The sequence below is a fragment of the Rhinolophus sinicus genome, chromosome 2 (assembly GCF_057876585.1).
Source record: "Rhinolophus sinicus isolate RSI-liver-muscle chromosome 2, RSI-T2T, whole genome shotgun sequence".
NCBI classification, from domain to species: Eukaryota; Metazoa; Chordata; class Mammalia; order Chiroptera; family Rhinolophidae; genus Rhinolophus; species Rhinolophus sinicus.
In genome coordinates, this window is record NC_142502.1 from 172,701,483 (window position 1) to 172,727,931 (window position 26,449).

At 39.5% G+C, this 26,449-nt stretch overlaps 1 protein-coding gene and 1 pseudogene across 4 annotated transcripts; one reads left to right on the plus strand and one right to left on the minus strand.

Annotated features, from left to right (window-relative positions):
* Positions 1-503: 503 nt before the first annotated feature.
* On the minus strand, positions 504-26,121 carry ZNF512 (zinc finger protein 512). 4 transcript variants are annotated; one of them, XM_074331828.2, is made up of 15 exons: positions 25,965-26,084; positions 25,550-25,676; positions 25,383-25,441; positions 17,542-17,729; positions 16,135-16,230; positions 15,764-15,847; positions 15,007-15,131; positions 14,377-14,463; positions 13,854-13,952; positions 13,081-13,248; positions 9,748-9,942; positions 7,205-7,306; positions 6,213-6,275; positions 5,181-5,279; positions 504-2,515 (listed from the first exon to the last, which is right to left on the minus strand). In XM_074331828.2, exons 4-15 carry the CDS (start codon positions 17,585-17,587, stop codon positions 2,207-2,209), a joined length of 1,473 nt encoding a protein of 490 aa, XP_074187929.1. In that variant the 5' UTR covers positions 17,588-17,729; positions 25,383-25,441; positions 25,550-25,676; positions 25,965-26,084; the 3' UTR covers positions 504-2,206. The 4 variants fall into 4 exon arrangements, with proteins under 4 accessions (XP_074187929.1, XP_019590838.3, XP_019590836.3 ...); XM_019735279.3 differs by lacking the exon at positions 25,550-25,676 and having other exon boundaries at positions 17,542-17,726; positions 25,965-26,121; XM_019735277.3 differs by lacking the exon at positions 25,550-25,676 and having other exon boundaries at positions 25,965-26,120.
* On the plus strand, positions 21,405-22,493 carry LOC109449245 (PIN2/TERF1-interacting telomerase inhibitor 1 pseudogene; annotated as a pseudogene).
* Positions 26,122-26,449: the final 328 nt, after the last annotated feature.

Below are 26,449 nucleotides of genomic sequence, written 5' to 3' on the forward strand. Positions count from 1 at the left end.
GAGTTTCTTTCTATATATATACCTAGAAATGAAACTGCTGCGTTTTCAGGCACATCTTCAATTTTGCTAGCTACCGCCAAATCATTTCCCAAGTGAATGTATGAATTAACATTCCAAACCATGCATTCGAGTTCACATTGTTCCAAAACCTAGCGGTACCTGATACTGTCAAACTTAAGTTTCTGTTATTCTAATGAATTTAAAAACTTAAAACCTCAATAGTATGATCAGGATAGTCTATACTGATCACTGGCCTGATGAGAAAAATGAGTGCCTGCAAGGACCCTGGCTGAGACTGGGCAAGTTTCTTATACTAATTCACTTTAATCGCAAAGTATTCATTTTAACCAGCAGATTTCAGGAGCTAAGGAATGACTGAGACAACTGCATTTGGTACTTATTTTAAGCTCACTCCCATCCCTAGCCATCTTCTTACCTCCATACACTGTATCAGCAAGGAGTCAAGTAGCAGGTCGGAGTCAATGAACAACTGGAAACATCAATCTAACGGAGAGTTGTTTATTTCTTTTGTCATTACCAAACATTTCCCAAGTCTTACTCACCAGAAATTAACATAGCTTCTTCACTTCTCCTCCCTGACAATCCTTATCTACTGAAAGGGCTCTAAGGGCACAAATGCCAATGAAAATGTTGAGTGGATCAATCACACCATGTCCTTCACTTGTTTCAAAATTACCTATTTTGGCAATATCCAAATAAGGTTTCAATGCCGCCTTATTTGAAAGTGGTCTTCACAAAAGCCCACATTTAAAAGCTATATGGAGAATCACATAACAGTTAGAGTGGTAATAGCCTTTCAGAATTTGAAAAGGTAGTACTTGTCAATATCAGGGTTAAAGGTCCCTTTTTATATGGCCTATGCCACAAAAATTGGCAAGAATATATAAGACCAATATGTATGGAAAAGGGAAAGAGAATCCAGAAACACAACAACAGAGCTGCTCTAACTGATGGTCCAGAGCAAGTCAGCCTCAGAGAGAAACAGCCCATTAGACATTATCAGGTAGGCATGAGGTACAGAAAAAGAACATTTTTTTCCAACTCCAGATAACTATCTACATCTGGTGTCAAAGTCTCGGGATATAAAGAGGATAGAACACATAAAAGAGGATAGAGGACAATATTCTCAGAAAATTCAGACAGAGGTTGACTAAAGGGAGGGTCGAGGACTTAGCAGGGTGTAGACTAACGAGGGAGGTCAAGTCCAGGAGGAAAGGAATGTGACCTTGGCTACCAATCTTAGTGGGATTACCAGGAACACTGGGATTCTGTGTCAAAACATCAGGGGCAATCAGTGTGGCATTTCTCAATCCTTAAAGCTGAGGGAGCAAAACAAACTTCAGGAGGGCACTGATGACAGCAAAAGATGAGCCCTCCAGCCCCAGGAAAGCTAAGGCAGTATTTATTGCTTCTTCTAATTTCTTCTTTCCAGTCATTTTAATGTTTGGGACACATTACTCCCAAGGCTGCTTTTCATGCCCGTGGGTCTAGTTAATCACTGCTACTTGGGACACACAAAACATTTCCCAGTAAACTAGTGTAGGGAAGTTCTAGCTTTTTCATCCTAAGTCCATTTTCTTACTTTCAATCCTAAAACCATACTGAAAGAACAAAACAGCCTCCACACAGTTTGTTTCCCAAAGAGACAGGGTAACCTTATTATATATGAGTGACATTTCCAGCTTCTAGGCTTGTTACATCACAGATACAAAATAATTCATCAGTGTGGTTTTTAAAAATTAATTTGGAATTGTTTTATAAGCTAGATGATGTTTTGTGACTACTAAATCAATGGAGTTTCCAAGAACATTCCACACCCCAGGAAGGAAAGGACAACCCAACAGGTTTCTTAGTCTTGTATAGGGCAAGAGGGGCCTATAGTTGGCCTTAAGAGGGGCTCTTTGGGCAAGATAAGAGAAAAACAAGAGGACTCCAATGAGGAACAGCAGGAAAATCTACCAAAAAGGGTGGTAGTGGGGGGAAAGGGTGTCAAAGTGAATAAGTAGGGAAAACAGTGACATTTATACAGGAGGAAGGAGCTGAGACAGTCACAGCCTCACACGAACAGCGAAACGAGTACATTTCTCTTCACTCAGCGCCCCCTCTGACCCCGTCGTCCCAGCACAGGTCCCCGTGACAATAGCAATCGCATCCACTCTCCTAGGAGCGCTCTCACACTGCCTGCCTATTTCCTTCCTCGTTTATGATTAGTCTTTGGGGGCTTTCCTTTCTGGAACTGTGCTGGCACTGGCCCCTGCTCTGGTTCTTTACAGGAGGTCGACACTAGCAGTTCCTCATTATTCCTCCTCTGATCCTTCCCTACTCTAAGACTCAGCTCTGCCTCAGGAAGCTCGATGCCAGCCTGCTGCCGCCTTCTGAGAGACCGTCGGCTCCTGTGCTGCTGCCTCCGCTTTTCTTCTTCTTGCTGCCGCTGCTTTATCTTCATCAGCTTTTCGAAGCTTTTGGTGGTTGTTGGGTTTACAACAAACCAGTCCTACAGAGGCAAAACAGAAACATCATCCAGTCAAAACACAGTGGAGAGCATACAAAAGGGGTATGATAGGAGTTTTTTAAAAAGACATGGTTAGGGCAGAACACAATAAGGAGGAAACAGACATGACACCATAGCTTAGAACTCTGTATTTTAAACTGGAGAAATTCAATTCAGAGCAGTCATTATAAGTATTGATTGTGTAAGACCTGATTTGGGGTACTTCAGTAAGTGATCTACAAAGTGTTTACTTAGCATCATCCTACCCATTTACCTCCTCCGTAAAAATCTCCTGAGATGTAAAGCACTGGGCCATGGATTTTTATTTCATAAGAGTATAGTGGTTAAGAGTATAAATTTTGCAGCCAGACCACCTGGGCGCAAATCCCAGCTTTGTTTCTAGCTCCGTGACCGTGGGAAAATTACTTAACCTCACTGGGCCTCAGCTTAAAAATTAACAGTTGGGAGACATACAATCCAATTATGAAGTATTTGTACAAAAAAGAAAAACAAAAAAAGAATGTCACTCTACATCAAGTGATCTGATCAGTCTTCCAGGTCTAACTACCCATTTATACGAAATACCCAGGACAGAACACCACCACCACGGGAATGCAATCGGCAAAATCCAGAATGTGGGTAAACGTACATGACAAATGACCCAGTTTCTTCAACAACAAAAATGGAGGAAAAAACAAAAAGGGAAACTGTCTAGACGTGCATTGTCCAATGAGATAGTCACTAGCCACATATGGCTAATAAGGTCTTGAAACGTGGCTAATCCAAATTGAGATGTTTTCAATGTAAAATACACACTAATTTCAAAGACTTAGTATGAAAAAAATGTAAAGTATCTCCATAATTTTTATTGACTACATGTTAAGAAAATAATATTTTAGATACTTGGTTAAATAAAATATATTATTCAAGTTAATTTCATCTGTTTATACTTTTTAAAATGTGATGACTGGAAAATTTTTAACTACATGGCTCACATTACATTTCTATAGGATAGCACGACTCTAGATTAAAAGAGACAAATGCAGTACATAAACCTTTTTTTTGTAGATCCTGATTTGAATAAAACAACTGAAAAAAAAATTATGAGACAATCAGGGAAATTTAAATAATGCCTGGAAATATGATGATGTTAAAGAATCATTGTTAATGTTTTTTAGGTGTAATGATAGTTATGGTTTTATATTTTTAAAAATCTTTATATGTTTAGACACATGTATTGAAATAAGCATTTACAGCTGACATAGTATGTGGAATTTGCTTTAAAGTAAGCCTGGAAGGGCTAAGAAAAGTGAGTTATAAATGAGACAAGATTGGCCATATACTGATGACTGTTAAAGCTGTTCGTTATACTATTCTATCCATTTTCATGCATTTGAAAATTTATTAATATAAGAAAATGTGAGGCAGAGAGGAACAGGATAGAGATGTTTTACCACCACAAATAATTCATAAATACAGGCATAAATCATTGAACAAATGTTTGGGGAGCAAGCCCCAGTGAAATTTGTTCGTTCCAACTTTTTAGGAAGAAACTAGAGAAATAAGTTAACTATTTGAAGGCCATATTTTGTCAGGAGATATTTATCTTTCAAATACTTCTTGAATCATAAAAAGGTATGCTATTATTATAAAAAGATATGACTGCCTTCCGAAAAGAAAATCTCTGATACAGAGAGGGATTCCCAAAGTTTAAACCAGTAAAGCAACAGGAACCACGTTTGATGACACTAACCAAAGCCCACGTGGTTAAGAACTATTAAATTTGACAGCAGGAAACAGCTGAAGGCACTCACTATTTTTCCTCATCAGGCAACAACAGTTTCTGCAGTGAGACATTCCAAGAGAATACAGACTCTATACCTGGAGCTTTTGCAGTAAGGGTATTTAATTACATAGTAAACAATTTCTCTGTTTACCTGTACTACTGAAAAAACTTTCCCCAAGAGAAAACTCTTTACCTTCTGAACTTTATTTATTTTTTAATTTTGAAAATTTACAAACCTTCAGAAAAGTTGTAATAGTTTAATAAACACCTAGATTTGCCATTGTTCATCTCTCTCTTCCCTCCCTCCCTCCCTCCCTCTCTTCCTTGCTAAACCACTTGCAAGCTAGTTGCAGCCATCGAGCTACTTCATCTCTAAATACTTTAGCATGTACCTGCCTAAGAACAAGGGCTTTCTCCTGCATCACTTCAATACAATTATCACGTTTGGGAATATTAACATGGATACATTACTATTACTTAGTATAGTCAGTATTCTCAATAATGTCCTTTATAGTTGTTTCTATGCAGTATTTTAAAGAGCGTTAAAAACACATTGCTTGAAGATGTTAGGACACTAGAAAACAGAAGTATAGAGATTGTGAGAAAGAAGAATGACAAAGGTGTAAATTCAGCCTAGTTCCCCAATGCCTGATTTAATTGGCTTGAAGAGAATTAGCAGAGCTCAGGGATTCTCACACAGTGATTTCAAATGCTTTCACAGAAAAACATGCATCTAATTCTAGAACGTATTTTAACCACTTTAAGAGTTACTTTCCTTGACAGTCCCGGATCATAAATACAGACACAGAATCCAGCTCTCCTGGGGCCTATGTATGGGGTCCACGGGATTACAAAAACACTGTGGGAAAGCACGGACCTCACCTCAGCATGGACAGAGTTGATGTGATACTTGACACCACTCTCTGACACAAATTCTTTTTGACATAGAAGACACTTGTATTTTCCGGCCACAAAGTTTCCCTATTTTCAAGAGAGAAAGAAAAGGGAATTATTGGTTAAATTCAGAAATACATACCTGGGCCATATGTGGGGATTGTTCAAGATGAAAGGCAGGGATTCTACCTAAGCAAAGGTAAAAAAGTAAGAAAATACAAAACAACAATATATTTAGGAAAACAAGCTTGGGCAGACTATCACCACTACAAATCTAACCTAACGCAATTCTATCCCACCCACCCTCCACCCGCTTCAATATGACAAGTTCTCCCACTTATGAAACACATTTTTCTATCTTCCCTTGTTTCTTTCACTTCACTTCCAGGTTCTCTTGGTTCCGCCCCCAAAATAATTAAACTACTGAAGTTCACAAAAGACACCAACGTGCAATTCTTCCTACTCTAATCCATTGCTGCAAAGGGTTCCTTGGAAATCCAGAATTAAGAGTACTATCCTTAACATCTAGTGTAAGGACTGACTCAGAAACTAAGATCAAGATGACAGACTCCTAAGCATTCCTGGATAGATGTGCTTTGGATGCCTCCAACTCCCTGGCTGCCTGAGAATTCCGTCCCCTCCTGAAGCTCCGGGTTTCTATAGCGCTCATTTTGTGTGAGGACATACTTCTGAAAGGAACTGGAAAGAGGCAGCAATCCCCATGGCTGGTGGGTTGTAGGGCTCAGGTGGAAGAAGTTAAATCCCTGGTAGGGATTCAGAACTGATAGATAGTCTCTGAATTCTTTAATTGATTATGATTTATGGCTATGTTTTGGCCTTTTCTGCATCTTGGACATACCCTGGCATCCCACGCAATAACAGACCAAGATTCTTTGGATCAAAACACTAAACCAGCCTCTGAAGATAAAAGAAAACAGGACAGCTGTTCACCTAAACTAAATTCTGTATCAGACTATTTTAGAGGTCATGTTAAGATAAGTACTTCAGAAAGTTACAAACCAATGTACAAGAGCCCAGGTGAGCTTTAAGGCCAGATACACTACTGTAGACAGCCTCACAACCCTGAAAAAAAGAAGAAATAACATGAAGACTATATGAAACAGCATCCTTCTCTTAGCAATCGGGTCATTTGCACTGACCAACTTTACATATGGCAGAGGAAGCCCAATAAATTGTACCACAAACCAAACAGAAAAATAATTCACATGCATGCCACAAAAGCAAGAAGAAAAACCAACAAAAGATAATAGAAAAAGAGATGAACAAGTTGTTTACAAAAACTGAAAACATTCCCTTCCCTGGTACTTTCTCTGATAAAGAAACAGAAAATGACATGGTTAGATTTTTTCTTCTTTTTTTTAAATCTGCTTTCTTTGGTACAAATGTGTCTTCTATTTCTTGTGTATCTACTCCTCACCGTAATACTGCATATACAGCTAGGGTAGATTCAAGACGGCTGGAAATTCTCCGCCACTCTTCCCATCAAGAAATGGAGTCTTTACCTTCTTCTTGAATCTGGGTTAGTCCTTTGATTCCTTTGACCAATAGTATGCCATAGAAAGATGCTGAACAAATTCTGAAGCCAGGCCTTAAGAAATCTTCAGCTTCAACTTTCATGTTCTTAGAATACTCTCTGAAAAGTCTGTCACCATGTACCCTGCTGATAATCCAACCACCCTGCTAGAGAGAGAAGCCATGTGGAGAGCCAAGCTCCCAGCTGAATTAGCTGCATAGAAGCCATCTTGGACACTCAGGTCCCATTTGAGCTTCCAGCTGAATGCAGCTCTGAGTGATCCTGGCTGATGCCATGTGCAGGGGAGAACTACCCTGGGCCCTGACAGAATTATTGATTTACAGAAATGTGAACAAATAAAATACTTGACGTTTTAAACCACTAAGGTTCAGGTGCTTTGTCACAAAGGAATAAATAACTGGAACAACAGCAGTTGCTTGATAAACATGTACTGAATAAATGAATGAGAAAAAACCACCTGGTTAGGACACTGAATGCGATGATACTTCTTGATATCTGTCTTCCATTTATGTAGTACTTCCTGGCTGAATGTAGGCAGCCCAGGGCGAGTATATTTTAACTATAAGAAAAGAAACAAGACAAGAAAAAAATTCACTACAAATAAGACCTTATTGTAACTTTCCCCCTCTGCCCCAGCAGAGGAATCCAGCTTCCAACCAAAACACCCCAAAAATTCACACCCAACTCTTCAGGTTATATAACTCTGGAGTTCCACAAGTATATTTTCATATACAAAACAAGTGTAATATGTAAGACCCTTTCAAGTTCCTGAAACTGGTAGGTATAATTGTCTATTGTTTAGTCTTAGAATAGTTTGATTTTCAACAGAGGGCAGGAAACTTCATCTACAGTTGGAAGAAAAAAAAGCTAGTGATAGAGCATTATACAGTTACAATATTTGTTACAATAAAAGAGGGGGATACAAATATGCACTAAAAATATAATATGTAGTATGCATATATATAGAGAGAGGGTGCCAAATAAATGTATACACATTTTAAGAAAGGAAAAAGACTGTATTAAAATGGTAATACTCAGTATATACTAATAACAAAAGATGAAAACGAGTCATGTGTATACATTGTTTTGGCACCCTCTATATAAACTATTATATTCATATAATAAACTCATATTTATGCAGCTATGAAAAAGAAATAAGAATAAGCTCTATGAGCACATTTAGAGTGATTTCCAGGACATATTTTTACGTGAAATACAAAAAAGAAGGGGATACAAGAAAATATTCATGTATCTGATCATCCATCCCATAAAAATATAGAAAGGATAAATCAGAAACTACTGAGTCTGGTTATCTTTGGGGTCAGTGGGTAGGAATAGGATGGAAATAAAAGGGGACTTGGAACAGGAAACTTGGGAAGAGGGACAGGAACACTTCTTTGTGAAGACCTTTTTGTATAGGTCTGACTTGTAAGACTATGGCAATGTTTCACCTACCCCCAAAATAAATGAATACTTTAAATTACATAGGATGTAGGGGGAACCCAACATTAATGAGAGTGACATGTAAACCTAATTATTACACACGAGGAACACAATGATGGGGATGGGGGACTAAAAGCAACCTAAGTAAATGGAAAATAGTACTTTGACTATATTTATACTTGTAAGGCTAAAGATGAAAAGAACTATACACAAATATTGTTCTCTAGTTAGTAAATCTAAATTTGTTTTTTACAGGGGTATGGCTTAACAGTTCTGAAACTACTTTATGTTATACTAGGATTGAGCAAAGTAAATATATTGTAGACAACGAGAGCCAGGTTTCTCACTGTAGGAGAAAGGAGTTACAAATAAGGAGAGGAAGGCAAGAATGAAACTTGTAGTGTTGGATTGGAATTAAAGGTATCATGGCTTTAAATATATATAGAGATAGACAAAGAAATAAATAGTGTGTATGTGTCCATGAATACACATACATACATACATACATACATACATACATACATATATATATATACATATATAGATATACATATATACATATATACATATACATATATATATGTATATATCCTACCTCTATCCACCAAGAGGGCCCAGAAACATGATACCCAGTAAGAATGAATACACCTAGCGCTCAAATCTTGGTTTCTAAATGTATTCTCCAATAAAAGGAACCAGAATTCCATAAAGAAATGGTTTATTCCAAGGCTAGGGCACGAAAAATGCAACATGAGACTACAGTATCTCATGGTGTCTCAGAGAGTAAAGAAAAGCTCAAAAAAAATGAGGGGGAATATCGAAAAGATACAGGAGACCACTTTAAAGAGCTCTTGATGGCCAAATCTGAGAAAATTTGAGAAGCAAGATAAGTAAGTAATAATAGCATTGGATCATAGGCCAGAGTAAATATCCATTAGCCCATACTAATATAAAATAAGTTAACTGAAGGACAGATCTCTCTCACAATAGAATTCCAATTAATAATTGTATAAGAAATGATTGAAACAAAAAATCATTAAACAAACACCACAGTAATCATTGTTACAGGCATTAACCCTTGATGGGATGCTAAAGTAAATGGGTAGAAGTATGATAAAACACAGTCTCAATCTTCCCACAAAATATTCACTAATTACAAAGGGCAAAATTGTAATTTTTGCCATGGATGAAACTAGACAACATACCCTAATCAAGGGTTTAGCATTTACCTAAACTAAATATAAACTACTATATATGAACTAACAAAGTGGATACACACTAGGCAAGGACTAAGCAAAAAACCAATCTGGGCATTCAGGTTCCCTCTGGAAGTAGTCCAAAATTAAGAGGCTCCTTAAGGAACTTCGGAAACCAACTGTTTCTCTAGGACCTACATGAATCGAAACACTGAAGCTGGATCAGATGTACTCCATCTTCAAGGATAAAGAAACAAAATATCGTTTGTCAAGTACTCACTCAAGTGCATTTACTTTTCTGCATGTAGTAAGCACAGTATCAGACATAAACCATCCAAATTAACACAAGTTTCTACCTTACCTTCCGATCATCAGGTACCAGATCCTGAAGAACCTTCCTCTTAGGCCATTCCTTGGCCAGTTCAGCGGAGGCCAACTCCTGCAGGTGGTATACGGCTATCTTGGCAGAACGCCTCTGAACTCGGCCCCCACTCTTTGACTCCAGGCCCATCTCCTTTAAGCACTCTGGCTGTCCTGACTCTGGAAAGAAGGAGATCTGCAAGAATGAGACATAGCAAAACACAGGTCTGAGAAGTGGCTTCCATCAGAGCCAGTGACTGAAGGTTCTCCTTCCTGCCAGAAACCAAAAGAGCTATTTATTAGCTTGCTACCCACTAGCATGAAGCTCCAGCATCTTAATGTACATTTTACTGGTAAAAAAGCTTCTTAGCAGTATAAAATCTATTCTGTTGTAAGAAGTGAAAATGGATCAAAGTCAACACATCCATATGCAAAGAAGTGAACCTTAACCTCATAGTATATACAGGAACCCATAATACATACAAAAATTAACTCAAAATGGATAATAGCCCTAAATGCAAATAATACAACTTCTAGAAGAAACCAAAACTTTTGAAAATTTTGGGATCTCGGGTGTGGTCCTTTTTCTATTTTTTAATTACAGTTGACATACAGTATATTAGGAGTGTGATGATTCATGTCTCCACTTGGCTAGGCTACAGTCATCAGGTACTGAAACACTAATCTAGCTGCTGATATGAAGGTATTTTATAGATCTAATTAAAGGTCATAATCAGTTGACTTTAAGTAAGAGAGATGTCACAAAAGAGGTGGGAGAGATTCAAAGCACGAGAGAGACTCGACACAGCTGCTGACAGGAGAGGAAGGAAGGGGACGCTGAGCCAGGGAGCACAGACGGCCTTTAGGAGCTGAGACCCACTCCTGGCCTACAGCAAGCCAGGAAATGCGGTACTACAATTGCATGGAACTGAATTCTTGAACAACCTTAACGAGCCTAGGAACAGATTGTCCCCTTGAGCCTCCAGAAGGGAACGGCCCTACTGACACTTTGGTTCCTGCCTGCTGAGGCTCCACGCAGGGCAGCCAGCTGAGCTCTGCTGTACCCGGACTTCCGGCCTAGAGAGCTGTGAGATGATACAGTCGTGCTGCTTAAGCCATTCGCTTTTTGGTGTCTTTTGACAGCAGGAATAGAAAATTATACATTGGGTTGGGCAAAAATATCTTAGATACAACAAAAGCATGATCTAGATAAGCATGATCTAGAAAAAAAAGATAAATTGAACTTTATCAAAATGAAGAACTCTGCTCTTTGTGGGAATGCAGACTGGTGCAGCCGCTATGGAAGGTAGTGTGGAGGTATCTCAAAAAATTAAGAATAGAATTACCATATGACCCAGCAATCCCTCTCCTGAGTATCTACCCAAAAAATCTGAAAACATTTATCCGTAAAGACGTATGTGCTCCGATAGTCACTGCCGCTTTATTTATGGTGGTCAAGACATGAAAACAACCAAAGTGTCCTTAGGTAGATGACTGGATAAACAAGATGTGGTATATATACACGATGGAATAGTACTCTGCCATAGTCAAGATGAAATAGTGCGATTTGCAACAACATGGATGGATCTTGAGATTATTTTGCTAAGCAAAATAAGACACACAGAAAAAGTCGAGAACCACGATTTCACTGATATCTGGGATATAAAACTGAAAGCAACAAAGGAACAAGACAAACAAATAAACAAATACTCAGACACAGACAATAGTTGTGGTTATCAGAGAGTAAGGAGGGAGAGGGGTGGCAGATGAGGATAAACGGGATCAAATATATGGCGATGGAAGGAGAACTGATTCTGGGTGGTGAACACACAATGTGATCATAGATGATGTATTACAGAATTACACATTGAAACCTATGTAATTTTACTAACCATTGTCACCCCAATAAATTTTAATTAAAAAGAAAAAAAGCTCTGCTCTTTTGAGCTGAACACTGAAAAATAAAAAGACAAGCTACAGACTGGGAGAAAATATTTGCAGAATGTATCTGATAAAGAACTTGTGTCCAACAAATGTAAAAAATTCAGAATATAATCAAAACTTAATAGTAAAACAACAAAAACTCCAATAATGAAATGAACAAAGGCTTTCCATAGATCTTTCTCTAAAGAAGACATTTCACTCAAGATTGACATTGCCAATTAGCACACAAAAGGATGATCAATATTATTAGTCATTAGGGAAATGCAAATTTAAATCACAGTAAAATACCATTACATTCCTATTAGAGTGGATTTTTAAAATGGAACTGACAATAATGGGTGCTGACAAAGATGCAAAGTAACTAGAATTCTCACCCTTTGCTGGTGAGAATGAAAAATGGCACGACCACTTTGGAAAACAGTTTGGCAGTTTCTTATAAAGTTAAATATATGTTTATCATATGACCTAGCAATTCCATTCCTAAGTATTTACCCAAGAGAAATTAAAACTTATTCTCAACAAAAACCTTTAAGTAAATGCTTGTAGCAACTTTATTCATAACTGCCAAAAAATGGAAACAAGTCAAATGTTCTTCAACTGGTAAATGGATAAACAAATTGTGAAACACTCATACCATGGAATCCTAGACAGAAATGGAAAGGAATAAACTAATGATACATGCCAACACATGAGTGAATCTCAAATGCATTGTGCTAAGTGGAAGAAGCCAGACTCAAAAGGCTCTATACTGTGTGATTCCATTTATATGACATTCTGAAAAAGACAAAACTATAGGGACAGAAAATAGATCAGTGATTGCTAGGGGTTAGGGGTGGTGAGAAGAGCTGACTACAAAGGGACACAAGAGAATTTTGGAAAGATGATTAAATTGTTCTACATCTTGATTGTGGTGGTGGTTACATGACTGTATATAATTGTAAAAACTCTTATAACTGTACACCAAAAAGGGTGAATATTAATTACCATATGTAAATTGTATTTTGAAATTTAACTCTTAAAAAAACAACATGAGGTAGGATAGTATAGAAATATAATCATGAAAAGAAAAGTCAAGACAAAAAAATTGGAATACAAAAACCAGCCTGACAGACTCCCACAAAAGTTGAAGCTAAGGGGAGATGCACTAAGCTTTAAAAATATGAGTTTGCTTCTGTCCAGACTATACAACGAACTTTGATTTCTCTAAACTAAGAATGTTCAGAAGGCAGAAATAAGAGAACAAAGGAAGAACAAGGAACAGAGAACAAAAGTATTCAAAGATTAAACGAGAATACAAATGAGGAACCAAGGACATATGGAAAGATGTAGGTGTAAGCAGTTACCACAGAATATATCCCCAAACAGGGTCTGAAAAGTAATCAGTACTCACAGGCCCATGTTCTGACCTCAGGTGATACGCAAGTCCAGCCTTCGATCTATATGGCTTTCCACAGTGGTGACATTTCAGGGTCAACTTCTCCAGCTCTGCAGCCCCTTTGCCACATTTTCTGACATGGTACAGATATCCCATGATGCTTGTGAAGGTACTAGAGCAACTCTGAACACAGGAGAGAGAGAACCAAACCATAACCTTACATCTTTTGACATGACCTCTCAATTTCTAAACAGCCACAAGGCACTGAACCACCACTCCACACAAATTGACCTTCGGATATTATTAGGCCCTCTCCAACATTTCCCATGGGCGCAACCCTTCCTTGTCCCTGGTCCAAAGGCTGTCCTATCTACCACCAAGCATCGTATGCAGTGTTTCGTCAACATTTAATAAACTAGAACTGTGCGCCTCCTCCTCCGTGTCAGAGCTCCCTCCTTAGTCTCCGATGCAATCCCACCCCAGTATGAAATACCCAGCAATATCAAGGTTCCTCACAGTGAGGATCCTTTTCATCACTCCCCAAGAAAGGATGGTAAAGAAACCCCTTCCAACAGGGAAAAGGAGAAACAAATACATTTTTGGAGATGAGAGAGAAAATAAAGAGCTCTTAATGATTCAGAAGACCCAGAAAAACAGGAGCTACTCTCATGCTGGAAGGTGATATAGAACCACGTCTACAAGGGAGAAGGAGGAGAATGGAAGAGAATGACAGAAAGACATGGACCCAAGACTTCCGGCGGAAGGAGCTTCTGTCCTTGGGCTCTTACCTCGCGCATGCACCTGAGCTTTCCCAGTCTCTTCAGAACTGTTCGGAGCCGTTCCCTCTCACTTGGCTCATCGATTTCATCTCCAGCCTTCAAAATGGGCTAGAAAGCAAGAGAAGCAAACAAGCAGATGATTCATGGAAAAGGCAGACCCAGAAAAAAAGTTGTATCGTAGAAGAATCAAGGGCTGGACTAGCACCTAAGCTGCTGATCCTGAAGTCTAACTTGTCAGACTCCTGGCTGTCTGCATCTTCTCCTAGACAGACAAGGAAGTGACTGTAATGGACCTGAGCGTTCTAAACCTCTACCTCCCCGGACATGAACCTTTGGGGCCAATCTAAACACACAAATACCTATGTATCCACTACAAAGGTTTCACTGGATGTAACTCTTCTATGAAAAGGGTCTTCTCACCCCCCTATGAAGTCCCAGAGCCTGAGTCATCTCCACTGAGTTATCTACAATCTACAGTCATTAAAGACATCAAACACCAAGTAGGCTCATATAGGACAGAAGACACTCTTACCAAACTATTATGATTTGCCATGACATGATACTTCATCCCTGCCAGTGAACGAAGTTGTTTCCCACAGTGATGGCAAGTAAACATTTCCTACAGAGAAAAAATACTGCTCAGGGCCAGACTGTTCAGAGAAATAGAAGGTCACAAAGTCCTACTCCAATGTTCCGGTCTGTATCTCCTTTATTTCCCAAACTCAACAGTCAATGAATCTCAAAATCCCACAAGCTCAGTGTCACGTCCTCCAGGGCAAAGAAGTAAAGGCAACTCATTTTTTTAAAAAATAAGAACTCCCATGTACTGAGTGCCAATATTTGCCAAGTAACGGGGAAGGAACTTAGCGTGTATTATTTCTTCCTTATCCTCTCATGGACTACACAAGGTAGTCCTTATTTAACTCTATTTTATAAATGAGGAAACTGAGGTTCACACATAAAAAGCCAAAGGACAAAACTAGTAAGTAGCTGAGTGAAGACTCAAATCCAAGTCTGTCAGACTCCACAGCCTGTGTTTGCCATACGACACAATGATGCCTCTTCTCCACAGTAATCAGCATATCCAATACAGAGCCAGATGTCTCAAGTTGGAGTAAAAGATCACGATATAATAGTTATGAAATGCCGCAAAATAGCTAACCTGTTTGCAGTTTTCCATGTGTTTCTTTAAGCCCTCTATAGTCTTCCTCCCCACTGCCTGGCAGGTAGGACAAGAGACACTGCCTTTCTCCACGATTTCTAAGTACCACTGCTCCTCTAAACTGCCTACAAAGAAGAGAAGGGAACACGGTATAATCTGTAGTATTCTCCAGAAACAAAAAGCACAATCCCAGAACTTTGGAAAAGTATCACAAAATGGTATCACAAAACTTCTAGAAATAATTTTTTTCAAACAGAGACGTTCTGAAAGTCCTTATCAATTCCCCACGATAAAACCATCTGAGAAACATCCAGAGCCCAAGGACTTAAAAAAACTGGACAACATTTTTTTCCAGCTATATTTAAGTATAACTGACAATGGGCAACATTTTTCACAGCAGCATATAGTAATGCGATAGTGAGATATGTAACCGCCAATATGCTGAGTGCTTCCCTATGTGCCTGAGACTTCATTTAATGTTTTTCTCCCATTTAATTCTCACAATTCTGACTACCTTTATTATCCCTATTCAGAGACAGGGAAACTGAAGCTTGCATAAATTAAATAAATAGAGGCAGATCAGAAAATTGATGGAAGCGCCAAAACTTGAACAAGGGTTTGTCTGACCTCCAAACCCATGCCCTGAATACCTGCTTCCTTAAAGAAATGCTTTGGTACATCATTCCTGTACCAACAACAACAACAAAAATCAGAAAGCAAGAACTAAATCCCACAAAGCTTCCAACAGAAAGCATACCTGCTGCATAGGCTGGTGGTTCCTTCCGAATACGACGAGCCTGGGGTTTGGGATTAGGCTGAGTTTTGGGCCGTTGCTTCCTCCCTGACGCAAGACAGAAACTTGAAGCCCAACATATCACCTTTGCTAACCCCTGTCAAGTACCTAAATCTCTTCCCTCCTCTTCTCAATACCCTATGCCCCACTCCCTCAACCAACTGACTCCCTGAAATCGTGACATCCTCCCTTAAAATAAGGCGGGATGGAGGCCATGCCTTGCCAAGATATTCAAAGGGTTCAAAAGTGCTCCAAGGGCCAAAACCTAAGGTCTGTCTCCCTCAAATAAAGCCCAGGCACCCGGGTAAAAAGCATGAGCGAAGTTTCTCCCTTACCGTACAGCTTATGCTTCTTCTGAGGAAATTCTCGATAGTCTTCATCTTCTTCCTGCCTGGGTTTCCTTCTTCCTTTGGTTGATACTCCACCTGACCCTGAAATGCCATCCAGAAACAGAAAGAAAACCTCCATATGGTTTATCAGGAACAGCTGGGCCTGCCTTCGGAACATTATTCACAAAACCATCAAAGGGAAAGATCATCAGCCAGCAGGGGCCTCATAGAAGCGTCTGTGACATTTTTAGGGAAGTTGGTATAACTTTTCATTAATTGACTCAGCTTCCCCTTTGCCTTTTGTTCTGTTCTCCATCCCAAGTGATCAGTTGTTCCCTGGGAATAATAAGGGCCTTCGGGCAGGGTGCTTTGTGTGATCTTGATTTGAGGCTAATGCTGAAGCAGAACTGTCCAAGATAAAGGACTACTAGTAAGGACCCTTGAGACTATGACCAACAAGCAAATTCTACCCAGAATAACTCTTACACCAGCCCCTCAACCCTCAACAGACAATCAAACTAGAACAACGGGAGAGAAGTTCCAATCATGAAGAGGAAAGACTGATACGAGTATAACCTAGAGGAGCAAGAGGAGCAGAATTTCACTCTGTAACATAGAGGAACAGTTCGCGAAGCTAACAGTAGGTGATAGCCTAACAGCTTTAAAAAATTCTAATCACGGGGGCCGGCCCGGTGGCTCAGGCGGTTAGAGCTCCGTGCTCCTAACTCCGAAGGCTGCTGGTTCGATTCCCACATGGGCCAGTGGGCTCTCAACCACAAGGTTGCCAGTTCAATTCCTCGAGTCCCGCAAGGGATGGTGGGCTCTGCCCCCTGCAACTAAGATTGAACACGGCACCTTGAGCTGAGCTGCCTCCCGGATGGCTCAGTTGTTGGTTGGAGCGCGGGCTCTCAACCACAAGGTTGCCAGTTCAATTCCTCGACTCCCGCAAGGGATGGTGGGCAGCGCCCCCTGCAACTAAAATTGAACACGGCACCTTGAGCTGAGCTGCCGCTGAGCTCCCGGATGGCTCAGTTGGTTGGAGCCTGTCCTCTCAACCACAAGGTTGCCGGTTCGACTCCCGCAAGGGATGGTGGGCTGCACCCCCTGCAACTAGCAACGGCAACTGGACCTGGAGCTGAGCTGCGCCCTCCACAACTAAGACTGAAAGAACAACAACTTGAAGCTGAACAGAACCCCCCACAACTAAGACTGAAAGGACAACAATTTGACCATTGTTCCCGAATAAAGTCCTGTTCCCCTTCCCCCAATAAAATCTTTAAAAAAAAAAAAAAAAATTCTAATCACTAATGAGAAACACGTATGTGGTACTTAACACTTTAAGGGCCACTTACAACAGCTACCGCAAAATATAAGTTTAGAGAGTGCTCTGTCTTTGGAATAAGATACTAATACCTTCAACATGGGGAGTAGTAGCTGGCTTGATCCTTCTCATCTTCATCCAGTAGGTAGATTTTCGGAAGGATGCTGGGAAATCACTCACTGCTTCACAGGAAGAGGCAGACGATGAGCCACTGAAGGAGTCATCGTGAGGAATAGTGTACTGGAAACTATTATCCTTTATGGAGCACTGGGTCCTGCTACTAATAAGACACAAAGATATATACCACAAAGGAGGGTCTGGAGTAAGGCTCCTATTCATTATTTTATATCATAAGAAGATAACCAACTTGGTTACCTGTGCAAAAAACTCAGAAGCCTGATAATAAAACAGAACTTAGATTGTAATCATCAATTACAATGGTTGATCTAACACAACACATACAACTATTATTATAGTTCAATGTAATCAGGAAGAGGAAGCAGTCCACATAAATGATCACGCTGCAGCCCAAGTAAGCATTCCTTACTAGATTCATCAAAGAAAAGAAAGGAATCAAGTAGGGTGTCCTGTGGCCGGAAGAGCCCCTGGCTCTGTAACCAGGTATGTCCAGGCCTTCCCTTTTCTCTAACGAGACAGCAGCTAAGTAATACATCTCAGAATAAAGAAGGAAAAAACAGTTTGTAGGCCCTAGTCTGATCCATCGTCCTTCTTCCTTAGCCTCCTCCCTAAATCCTGATGTCAGGGCCACCCCGTCTTACTTAGACAACGATACTTAGCTCCCATAGCTAAAGGAAGGGTGCCATCTTGTCTAAGTTAAGCTGGCCAGATAAGTCTGGTATACAGTTGGATCCAAATTCCCAAATCTAAGACCAGTCAGTATGTAGTTAAGAAACATTAGTGAGTAACAGCAAAGCGTCTTCTGGTGGCTCAGGAAGTCACAGAGCAACAGTTCTCAAAGCCAGAAGCCCACGTTAGACTTAGGGTTTAGAAAGGTCATTCTGGATGCTGTATGGAAGATGACCCATGGAGGAAGAATGAAGGAAGGAAGAAGAGTTAGCAGCTTGTTGTAATCGTATGGATAAGAGATGATGAGGGATTGAACTAAGGTTTTATAGTAAAGATGTTGACAGATTCACAATAACACTTTAGAGATAGAGCTGAAAAGAACTGCACACAGAGGTTTGTAGGAGCAGAGAGTTGGAAGAAATGCAGGTGACCATTCTTAGCAAAATATGTAAGTAAAATGTGATCACTGCCTACTATGGAATATTAGGTAGTAGTTAGAAGCAATAAACCATTTCTACACATAGAGATGTGACCATAACTTAAAAGCATATTGTTGAATGAAAAAAGACACGGACCAAAATCTATAGTACAAGGTTAATTTAGTAAATTCAAAACAAATACACATGTAAACAGCACTAGCTATTTTATAAGAATTCATAAATATTTAAGGGTAAATATCAAACTTGTTAACATGTTTGTCTGTGGGAGGAAGGGGATGGAAATGGGAATTAAAAAACAATAACAGGGACTAATGATGTCAGTATGCGACGAACGGGGAAGAATAATTTTCAGCTAATCTGCATGAGGTCCAATAATACAAACTTAATAGAGATAAGTCCTGGTTCTGGCATGGTGACATAAGCCCACCGCAGCCCATCCCTCCTACAGATTACAACTTAAAAACTCTGGACTTGGAAAAGTAAAAATCAGAGATCAACAGAGTAAATAAAAAAGCAATACCCTACTATATACTACCTCCAAGAGGCACACACTTTAAACATAAGGACATATAGATTGGAAGTAAATGGATGAAAAAATTAAACAATGCCATCAGCAAACACAAGAAGGCTGGAGTGGCTATTTTTCATATCAGATAAAACAGAATTCAAGACAAAGAGTACTGCCAGACATAAAAAGAGACACTTCATAATGATAAAAATAACAAATCATCAGGAAGACATAATTACCCATTGTATGTGTCGATAATAGAGGCCCAAAGTACACAAAGCAAAACTGACAGAATTAAAGGGACAATTTAACTGACAGAATTAAAGGAACAGAGACAATTCCACACTCTTCGCAGAAAATTTCTCCTCCTCTCAGCAATTGATAGAACTGGACAAAAATTTAGGGAAGACATAGAAGATCTGAGCTGCACTATTAGCCGTCTTGCTCCAGTTGATATTTACAGAACACTATAACATTCTACAATCACAGGATATACATTCATGTCAAGTGTACACTGTGCATTTCCCAAGATAAATCATATGCTGGCCCATAAACTTTAAATTTAAAAAGATGAAAATTACACATGTATTCTCTAACCACATCAGAATTAAATTAGAAATCAAGACTAGTAAGATACCTAAAGTAAAAAATAAAATAAGCTAGAAACAATCAACTTCTAAATAATTCATAGGTCAAAAACGAAATCACAAGGGAAATTTGTAAAAACTCGTATTTTGAAGTGGTTAACGAAAATCCACATATCAAAATATATGGGATGAAACTAAAGCAGTACTTAGAAGGAAATTTGAAGCTCTAAATGCTTCTATTAGTAAAGAAGATCTAAAATCAATAACAAGATTTTATCCTAAGAAACTCTAAACAGAAGAGCAAAGTAAATAAAATGAAAAACATAATGAAGAGGAGAAATTCATGAATTAGAAAACAGACAATAGAGAAAATCTGGTTCTCTGAAAAAGATAAAATTGACAACCTTATAGCTAGACTGATGAAGAAATAAAAAGATACCACAAATAACCAATATCAGGAACGAAAGAGGCATTATCACAGATCACACAGGCATTAAAATAATATGAGACTACTTTGAATAACTTTATGCCAATAAATTGACAAATTAAGAACAAGCTTCTTGAAAAATACAACTTACCAAAATTGACACAAGAAACTGAAAATCTGAGAAGCTCTATCTCTACTAAAGAAATGCAATCTGTTATCCAAACCTTCTCAAAAAGAAAACTCCACGCCCAGAAGGTTCCACTGTTAAATGCCATTGCAGTAAGGTTTTTATGAAAGGGAGTAGGAGGGCATAAGGATCAAAAGGGAAAATGTAAAACTGCCCCTACTTGCAGATTATGTTTGCTTACAAAGAAAATCCCAAGGACTATACACATCAATGACTAGAACTAAAAATGAATTTAGCAAGTGGCAGGATACAAGGTTAACACAGAAAAATCAACCATATTCTTAGATACTAGCAACAAGCAACTAGAAAATGAATTTTTAAAAATAATACCATTACAGTAACATATAAAACACATAAAATACCTAAGAACAATTCTAATATTTACAATGAAAACTACAACACAATGAAGAGAGAAAACAAAGACCTAAATAAAAGGGGAAAATACAGAATGCTCATAAATCAGAAAACTTAATATTGTTAAAATGGCAGTTCTCCCCAAATTGATCAACAGATTCAAAATAATACCAGTCAATACTCCAGCAGGTTTTTATAGAAATTGACTGATTCTAGAATTTATATAAAAAGGCAAGGAACCTAGAATACACAAACCAATTTTGAAAAAGAACAACAAAGGTACCCTATCTAACTTCAAGACTTACTATAATGCTACAATATCAAGACAATTTAGTATCAGCAAAAAGACAGATATATATAATCAATGGAACAGAATAAGGAGAGTCCAGAAACAGAAACACACACATATATATGTTCAATTGATTTTTGACATAAGTGCCACAACAATTGACTAGGGAAAGGAAACTCTTTTCAACAACTGGATATACAAATGGAAAGAAATTAACACTGGCCCTTAAGACACGCCAGGCACAAAAATTAACTCTAATAAATGAAGTCACAGACCTAAATGTACAACCTATAAAACTTCTAGAGGAACACAGAGTAGAAAATCTTTGTATTTAGGGATGGCAAGGCTTTCTTAAATAGAATATAAAAAAGCATGAAACATAAAAGGAAAAAATGATAAAATTTAAAACTTTTGCTCTTCAAAAGACGCCATTAAGAAAATGAAATGCAAAAAAAAAAAAAGAAAATGAAATGTGAGTCGGCATCGGGATAGCCCCCGTTGCTCATGTCCAGAGGTCCGCAGCACCTCAAGCGCTGCGACATGTCAATGTTGGCTGAGAGTCGGCAGAAGCAGAAGTGGGCTGTGGATCCAAGAAACACTGCATGGAGTAATGATGATTCCAAGTTTGGCCAGAGGATACTGGAGAAGATGGGGTGGTCTAAAGGAAAGGGTTTAGGGACTCAAGAGCAAGGAGCCACAGGTCATATAAAAGTTCAAGTTAAAAATTACCACCCGGGACTTTGAGCTACAATCAATAATGGAGACAACTGGATTGCTCCTCGGGATGATTTTAACCAGCTTCTGGCTGAACCGAACACTTGCCGTGGGCAGGAAATAACGGACTCCTCAGACAACAAGGAAAAGAAATCTTTCAGCCTTGAAGAAAAGTCCAAAATCTCCCAAAACCTTGCTCATTATATGAAATTCACAAAAGGGGAGGCTCGATCATCTCAGAGCAAAACAGACCTTGACCGCATTTTTGGGAAAAGGCAGAGTAAGAAGTCTCCCGAGGATGACTCCAGACCCGCCACGCCAGATGGGAACGAAACCTCCAGTATGACGACCAGTGCCTTCACCATCCGGGAGTACTTTGCCAAGTGGATGGCAGAGCTAAAGAACAAACCACCGGTCACGGCTGCACAGCCAGAGACCCAAATGGAAAGGCAAAGGAGGGGGAAAAAAAGAGGCAAAAGATAAAAATGTAGAGAGTTATACCCAACCTAAGATGAAGAAGAGAGACCAAGTTGAGCAGCAGCTCAGAGACCCTCCTGGGACGAGAATTCTAAGGATAGAGTGGATTGTGTGTGGCCACTTGGTGACCAGGACTACCACCAAAGCCCAGAAAGAGGAGAGGAAAGAAAAAGCTACAGAAGCAAATTGAGGCAGCAACGCATGCTACACTAGATGAAACAGCAGTGAAAAGGAAGAAGAAAGGTTCCAAATAGAATTCTCTGGAGCCAGGGCCTTCCAACCACTCAGACATCAGGGTGCTGCTAGGCAAACAGACACCTCTGGCCTGAAGTCAGAGCAGAGATCACCCAAGAGTGTGTGCGTATCTTTTAACAAGCCCGTGGATCGCTGCGTCTTGCCCTCTCACCATTTTCCCACATCATATTCCCAAAAGAACGAACTTTTTACTGTTCCAAATCATGGCTGTCATAAATGAATATTTTTTTTAATAAATATTTTTTTAGACTCTGAAAAAAAAATAACAGAAAGAAAATGAAATGCAAACCACAGACTGGAAGGAAGTATTCAAAACACATATATCAAACAAAGGAATTGTATTCAGGATATATATTTTTTAAATACTTATACATTTAATGGGCAAAGATGAACAGACCCTTCACAAAAGAGGACACATGAATGGCCAATGAGCACATGAACAGATGTTCTACATTATTCATCAAGAAAATGCGAATGAAAACCACAATGAAACACCCCTATACACACATTAAATTAGCTAAAATTAAAGACTTACTCTCATACACTGCTGGTAGGAATGTAAAATAATACCACCATTTTGGAAAACAAGCAAGGTCTTATAAACATACTCCTGACATATGACCCAACCATCTTAAAATGCTAAATACCACCTTAGTAAATAAATACCATCATTGGTACTTATCAAGAGAAACAAAAACATTTTCCCCCACAGAGACTTGTACATGAATTTTCATAGCAGTTTTATTATAATACCCCCAAATTGAAAATAACCCAACTATGCATCAAGGTAGAAGGCCAAACACATTACGGTATAGCCACAATAGAATTCTCATCAGCAATAAAAACGAATTTTCATTCAAAATCATTATTCTGAGTGAAAGAAAACATGCAAAAAAACAACATACTACATGATTTCATTTATATAAAACCCTAGAACATATAAACCACTCTACAGTGACAGAAAACAGGTCAGGGGTGTCTGGGGACAGGAGTAGAGGGAGGAATGGATTGCAAAGGGACACGAAAAATCTTTTGGACAAGATGGAAATATCTTGGTTGTGGCAACAGTTTCACAGTATTTGACATACTTATGTATGTCAAAGCCGATTCTATTGTATACGTCAAATATGTGCAGTCTATTGTACTTCAGTTATACCTCAATAAAAGTATTAAAACAATTTTAATGGGAATTAGCAGTTCTCTAGGGCCAAAATCCACCATCTCAAACAATGGGAACAATCTCTACCAGAAAGACTTGATAATATGAACAGGCTATTAAGAAGAGTCAAGTCGCATGTGACTCCTCTTAGGAAATTATCCTCACGGAAATTTCTTTACTATCAGTGTAGGACTCGGATATAGCCATATCCCCTCTCAGGAACAAGCATGAGCACAGCAAGGCAATCAACAGTTCATATGATCAGCATAGTTAACATCTAGGGGTTTAAGTCCACACGAGTAAAGAATGGCCTCCCTCCTGGTCTCTGACTTTTATCTTTAAAGGACTCAACAAAAACAATTCTTAAGTATTTTATACTATCTATAGTTCTTAAAAACAAGATTAACCTCAAATTTCCTTTTCCATAACTATGATGGGAAAAAGCTTTTGGTTCAAACAGTAACTATCATAACTGTAGTGACTTTATAAGTTGTTATCTGTGGCACTACCTTTCAGTCTCTGCCTCCAATGACCAAGATGAAACCTTTAGCCTATTTTCAACTCCTTCCTGATCTACCAAGAATTTTTAAGAACCCCTAGTTGATTCTCTAGGTACAAATATTTAGATTTCATTAGCAAAGTATTTGAGTTCATCTCAGTATCCTTTGGAGCCTCCTTCTATTCTACCCAATCCTTAGATGCTGATATTCTCTGTGGTTTCATCCTCTACTCTCTTCTAGTCTCACTTCTCACCAATGGTTCAAAGATTTCACAATCTCCTAGGGAGCCAGTTAAAAATAAAAATGCCAGCGCTGTAACCCCAATGACTCTGATTCAGATTAATAGATGCGAGCCCATTACCCTTTATATTTTTTAACAATTACCCATTTGATAGCCCATTAAATTATCTTACCTGTTCACATCCTAGTCCCTCTTCTGAAAAAAATACCTTTCCTTTCTGGCTAACTGCATTATTCCTTGACTTGCAAGTTTGTTTAGCAGTGACTTGCTCTGCAACCCTTCCATTCCAAACCATCATTCCCCTTCCCCAAAGGCTATATTCAATTCTTTTTTAAAAATACTAAATTATACTGTGTTAAGTTCCTTGCCTATCTCCCCTTTTAGACTGTTATTTCTTTGTTTTTCATGTCTGTATATCTAACCTACTACACAGTTGGCACAAGGTAGATATTTAGTAAATGTTATCTGAATGAATTAATCCTTTCCAATGAGTATCCAGTTAACAACAATCGTTTTCGTATTAACAAACATGGAAAAGCCACTTCGCACATTCAGTATACAAAATAATACACCAGTCTCGAAGCCAAGTGGTTTGAAAATACAAGGATTTCTTAGTCATTTTTATCCGTCTTTCCCAGGTTCATCAGTAGTATATTCATGAACATATAAATGCAGGTCTACACTGTGTCATACTTTCCATTTTCATTATAATTCATAGGGTTTTTTGCAAGCTAGGTTTAGACCTGCACTGTCCTATCAGGTAGGCATTAGCTACAGGTGGCTATTTAAATTTAAGTTAATTAAAATTACATACAATTTAAAATTCAGTTCCTCCCACAACCACATTTCAAACACTCAAATGCCAGACATGGCTAGTGGCTACAGTACTGCACAGTGCGGATACAGAAAATTCTCATCATCACAGATAGTTCTATTGGACAAAGCTGGCGACACAATTATAAATGGACCTCAGAAAAACCTCACTTACTTCTTAGCTCCCCCGATCCTCGTGCTCCTCTGCTGCTTAAAGGATGTGGGTCCCGAAGTCTAGCAAACGCAAGCACACGAGTGAATGGTAGGGACCCCTGAACCTCGACCACAAAAAGACAAATCCCCGTGTGCCCAGAATCAATGAAGCTCTCCCGGGGCAACTACCTCACACGGAAGGCGGCAGGACTTTTTAGGAAAAGTGTGCCATCCTATCTTCCTACAGAGTCACGGCAGGTGACAATAGCAGAGCCTTCATCTCCCGCATTCTCAAAGCCCTGTCTGGATAGAGGCTCTAAAAGGGAGGCGGAAAGAAAGGACAACGGATATGGGCGACACTGGAGATGGAAAAGCAATAGAAACGAACGGGAATCTGGCGAGGAACGGAGTCCAAGGAGGTGAGGAACAGGCAGTGGAAAGTGGGGGAGAAAAGAGGGGACAAGTTAGATCTGACCTAGAAGGGTGGGGCCTACGATGGGCTCTGATAAAACCAACTCTGAGCCTGGGACAAAAGCGAGGGACCGCGTGTTACCGGCTCAAGAGCGCTACCCCTGAAGCATAACGGTCAAACGGAGGAACTCACGGCGGGGACTGCACCGAGTCTGGAAGACATCACTCCCTCTCCACGCCTAACAAATTCACCCAAAGGCTCCGGCCAGACCAACGCCACTTCCGTTCGCTTCTCCCCTCCCGGATGTGCAGGCGGCGCCGCGGATCCCAGTTCTGAACGTTTACTTCCGCTTAGCGGCTTCCGAGGGGGCTGCGGTCGGAGTCGGTCACGTGATGAGTCGCCCTCGGGTTCCTTTGAGACCCCGCCCCGGGGTTGCGTCGTGGGACCCCGGAGACTGTGCGTGGAGGTGGAGCCTTACCTCAGGACCCCTCCCTCGCCTTCCAAACGTTTGCGCACCTTAGGTCCCTCTACCCTCCATTCTCCACCCAGCACGACGAGTAGTGTTTCTAGATGCACAAGGAGATCAATTATTGCCCCTTTATTTATTTCAGAGAAATTGCAGACCCATTCCCTCCTGCTCTTCCCCCAGGTAGAAGACAAGAGAAGCTCTTTCATTG

Coding starts and splice junctions, on each gene's coding strand:
- ZNF512 (XM_019735277.3), bottom strand. CDS start 25,994: ATGTCTTCCAGACTCGGTGCAGTCCCCGCC. Junction 25,442..25,964: donor GACTCGGTGCAGTCCCCGCC/GTGAGTTCCTCC, acceptor TGCGTTTGCTAG/ACTTCGGGACCCACATCCTT. Junction 15,848..16,134: donor GAAGAAGCATAAGCTGTACG/GTAAGGGAGAAA, acceptor GTCTTGCGTCAG/GGAGGAAGCAACGGCCCAAA.